The sequence below is a fragment of the Anarrhichthys ocellatus genome, unplaced genomic scaffold (genome assembly GCF_004355925.1).
Source record: "Anarrhichthys ocellatus isolate YVR2014 unplaced genomic scaffold, GSC_Weel_1.0 scaffold79, whole genome shotgun sequence".
Classification (NCBI taxonomy): Eukaryota; Metazoa; Chordata; class Actinopteri; order Perciformes; family Anarhichadidae; genus Anarrhichthys; species Anarrhichthys ocellatus.
Window position 1 is genome coordinate 410,112 of NW_022280109.1, and position 4,515 is coordinate 414,626.

Below are 4,515 nucleotides of genomic sequence, written 5' to 3' on the forward strand. Positions count from 1 at the left end.
GATGGATGGATGGATGGATGGATGGATGGATGGATGGATGGATGGATTTTTGGGGTGTCCGTGGCTTACTGGGTAGAGATGGTTGTCCGCCAACCACAAGGTCACCGGTTCGATCCTCGGCTGCACCGTGTCCCTGAGCAAGACACTGCTCCCCGGGCACCTGCATGGGCAGCCCACTGCTCCCTATATATACAGGGATGGGTCAAATGCAGAGAATAATTTCCCCACTGTGGGACTAATAAAGGAATGTTTCTTCTTAGTGGGTTTGTTATTCTATTAAAACATCAGTTGAACACAATGGCAGGGTGATGAGCATCATTATCTTGTGTTTTGAAGTATATGTTGCAGAAAGAGAAGGCTGACAGCTGGACTAACCTGTTCTCCTGGTAAATATGAATCTGTTTATTAAGTGTGTGAATGGCATAAGCTCATAGAAGCTTTTTCTGGAGCTTTCAACCCCATCTCACGGTCTTCCTTGGCGAGTGGAGGTTGCTTACTTTTCATGAAAGTGGCTGAGTTGCCGTTACATGACTGTGATGGACCAGCTGAGGCTTTGAAGAGCCTAGATGACGGCTTCAGCTCCTCATGGGTAAGGGCTCACTTATGGCAATGTAAAGTGGTGAAAATACTCCACTTAAAGGTGCAGTGTGTAGCATTTGCCGGCATCTAGCGGTGAGGCAGCAGATTGCAACCATCTGAAACTTCTCCCATGTGCCCACTGTAGGAGAACCCGCTCATATTCTTATTTCTTATTTTGAAGAGGTTCTCTACTTTGCTCTTGTGCTGACACTCCGGTCTGTTTCTCTAACCTCCGTCTGCTGTAGTAATACCCAGACTATGGAGAAATACCTCATACAACCACCCTTCAAAACATCAAAACTATCCCTTTATACTAGCACGGAGATGAAAAGGTCTTCATGCTAGGTTAACATAGCATCAGAATGATCAGTCCAGCCTGACCATATTGACAGTTACAAAGAAATTAGCATCGCTAGGCAACAGCCTGGGTCCATTTTTACTTAGTGTCAACTTATGCCATTCATATACTCTGCAGCAACAACTATATCCTACTCATATAGTCCTTGCACTGCAGCAGGAAATACACTGGGTCATACTTGGAATTTACAACTGTGAAATGGTCTCTAAAGAACGTCCTTGTTCCAGCTGCATGGTACCACACAGACATGAGACTGATATCTAACGCAGGATAAAAACAGGAACTTTACTTTTACTTTCCAGAACTTTTCAAAACCAGAGTTACAAGGTGCTTCACAGATATACATAAAATGCAGTACCATAAGATACAACAAGATTTTCAGGGAGCAGCCAAATAGATAAATTAAACAAGATATGAAGAAAAGCATAAAAGTTGAGTTTCAATCGGAGTATTAAAATGAGGAAAAGTTTTGAGATAGTTGTCAGAGGTCTACGGTTCAGTGTCATCAGTACTGAAAGGTGAACACATGTACCTGTTGCTCCCTGTGACCCCAAAGACATGGTCAGCACCAGGTGATGGCCGCTGTAGGTCACGGCTGCAGTGTGGAGGCTCAGCTCTGACGTTTTATCCTCCAGGGTGTGGAGGTGTTCCTGCTGAGCCACGCTGAAGACATTGAGGTGGTGAGCAAAGTAAGAGCACACCACCACCTACAAAATAAAGAGTGTAGCAGTCAGTAATGCAACTTACTTATTTAGAGAAACTTCATGTAAAAAAAACTTCACATTTTTATTTTTATTATAATCGTCATTTACATCAGGTACATATACAGTATATGAAACTGAACCTCTGCATTTAACCCATCCTTAGCATATTAGGAGCAGTGGGCTGCTGTGTAAAGCGATTTGGGGTTCTGTGTCTTCCCCAACGACACTTCGGCACAGAACACGTAGCAGCCTGGGATCGAACCGCCAGCCTTGCGGTTACCGAACGACCCTCTCTACCTCCTAGCCAATAATCTTGAAAATGTGTACTTTGCAAACAATGCTGACATTAAAAAATTAAATAAAACTTATATACAATCAGATGGCAACCTCCGGTTCTGTCTAGAGAAGCCGATGCTGAAGTGTCTAAAACCTGCATTCTCTCTAGTGTCCATCAGGGGGCGACTCCTCTGGTTGTATAGAAGTCTATGAGAAAATGACTCTACTTCTCTCTTGATTTATTACCTCAGTAAACATTGTAAACATGACTTTATGGTCTCAATCTCTTGGAATCCTCTTGCTCTTTTGCTGTGTACCTGTTCATCTCCGCTAAGGAGGTACTGGTCTATAGAGTTGTATTTCTCTCTGTCCAGCCTCCTCTTGGCCTCCTTCTCCCTCTGGGTCTGTCGCTCCAGCCTGCTCTTCTTTGCTGACTGGCTCTCTGTGCGGAGCTCCCACGGCATCACTGAGGCGAGGCACCAAAACTCAAAGTTACTGAGAGCTACAGGCCCATCCAGACATTAGTGATAACAAGTAATACGTTTTTATAACAGCAGAACATCACTATTTATATTAAAGAAAGGGTAATAATGTATCTGTGTGTTGTTTCCTTTCACTATGACAAACAAATATATTAATATACAAATATGAGAAACCCTCTAAAGTGAGGAACCCTGTAGTGATTTGAACGGACTATCTAAAAGCAGTTGAGCACAAAAAAAGAAAATATAATGACGCAGATCACCTGACATACGTCACTGAATCAGACTCAAACAGGTGGTTTAACACTGACAGCCTCAGACCACATCTGCTCCAATTACACATAGAGTATGATTACATAATAATGGATACTTTGATAAGTAACACATAAAATCCTACACAAAGTGGCTTTAGGGAGTCGGTCCAGGATGGAATTTGGATTGATTGGTAAGATCAGAATGAAGATTAGGTTAGTGTAAAGGTTCAAGTGTGAAGGGGGCGGGGGAAGAGTACCAGCACTAAGATCTACCTCTCCCACTGAGTAAAATGTCAAAGTTGTTGTCATGTCACAGAGAAGACGATGAGGACACATGTGTGTTTACGGACGAGGATCGGGCAGCTCACGTGTCATCTCTCTGCGCGGCGTCACATCGGGCTGCAGGTCTTGGACGCTGCACAGGAGCGACTCTCTGTGGGACGGCGTGATCTCATGCTTGATAGAGCCAGAGTCCAGATCCCAGAGGACCAGATGAGCTCTACAACAACAGACAACATTTGGTAAGAATAGCTTGATAAACTTACTTTCTTTTTTTTTTTTTTTTATTAAATGCAAGTAGGGTGTCAGGATCATAGAGAGTGTCAAATTTCTTTGTAGACTTTTCACACTGCCTGTATCTCACAGATGAACCCTCACCTGGTCTCTGATAGGCCCAGAAGAGGCTGTCCGTCCTCCAGAAGACGGTACTCATGCTGAGGACAGGGAATATCTGTGATCCCAGTCTGTCTCCTCACGTAGCTCCGCTTTATCAGATCATACACCAGAAGAGTCTGGAAGGTCAGATGTGTTACTATTACAGGGGGTTTGGTTAGCTCAGTCATTCACAACCTAGATAAGAGTACACATGAATTTAAAGGAGTGTTAACTGACTTTTGGCGATAAAGCATCATTAATTATAGGTCTGTACCATAGACAGTGTATAAGAAGAAGTAAAAGTAGTCACTGACGACATCCATTGGTTTCTAGACTGCCATTTTGAAGCCTGTAGTTCAGCATTTCGGCCGACGCCATATGTTTTTTTGCAACCAGAAGTGACACGAGAGGGTACAACCGAATGCTGAATGAAATATTTTTAAGCAACCAAAATGTTACAATTTACTTTCATGAACTCAAAACACACTGAACTGTGAAAAAACTCCCAGACCAGACAACGCCATCTGACCTGTCAATCACTGTGTAGCCCCGCCCTAAAGCATCCCCTGCTTTATGGTCTGTTTGACTCTAAATGGACCATAATGTACTAAATGAACATCATGCTGTATTGAAGAAGACTTGAAACTAGAGATTGAGACCATAAACTCATGTTTACAATGTTTACTGAGGTAATAAATCAAGAGAGAAGTAGAGTCATTTTCTCATAGACTTCTATACAATCAGAGGAGTCGCCCCCTGGTGGCCTGTTGACAGAATGCAAGTTTAAGGCACTTCCTCATTGGCTTCACTTTTAAGAACCAGAGATTGCGGCCTGGTCTCGACATGGGGCTGAGACTGATAAAACGTAGACCAAACACTGAACTCAAAATGAGCAGATGAATATATCCAAAATGACGTCAAAATGAGTGTGACCTGGAATGGATACGAAAAGGCTTCCACGCTGCTGCTTATGCTCCTGTCGGTAAAGATGTACAGTTTGAAGTCGTGGGCGAGCACCGCGTCAGTGCCGCTGTAAAGGCCGTGCTCCACTCAGACTGGTCGGCAGGTCAAGTTCCACAGGTACACCGTCCCAGCCCTGATGGAGCGGCACACAGCGAACCTGCCAGCAGAGGGAGCCAGACTCCATCAAAAGTGGATGTTACAACAATACTAATCTGGATTGTATGGTGTCTCGAAAATGCTCCTAA

At 43.7% G+C, this 4,515-nt stretch overlaps 1 protein-coding gene across 2 annotated transcripts in view; it reads right to left on the minus strand.

The window, feature by feature from the left end:
• Positions 1 to 3,737, minus strand: part of LOC116398207 (uncharacterized) — a 4,953-nt gene extending 1,216 nt beyond the window's left edge. Inside the window, exons 1-4 of one of the 2 annotated variants that reach the window (XM_031874315.1) lie at positions 3,311 to 3,737; positions 3,022 to 3,152; positions 2,235 to 2,383; positions 1,470 to 1,644 (exon numbers count right to left, since the gene is read on the minus strand). In XM_031874315.1, the coding sequence (XP_031730175.1) occupies positions 1,470 to 1,644; positions 2,235 to 2,383; positions 3,022 to 3,152; positions 3,311 to 3,495 (640 nt within the window). In that variant the 5' untranslated portion in view covers positions 3,496 to 3,737. Of the gene's footprint in view, positions 1 to 305; positions 1,645 to 2,234; positions 2,384 to 3,021; positions 3,153 to 3,310 lie in introns of those variants that run through there. The other variant, XM_031874314.1, reaches the window with a different exon arrangement.
• Positions 3,738 to 4,515: the final 778 nt, after the last annotated feature.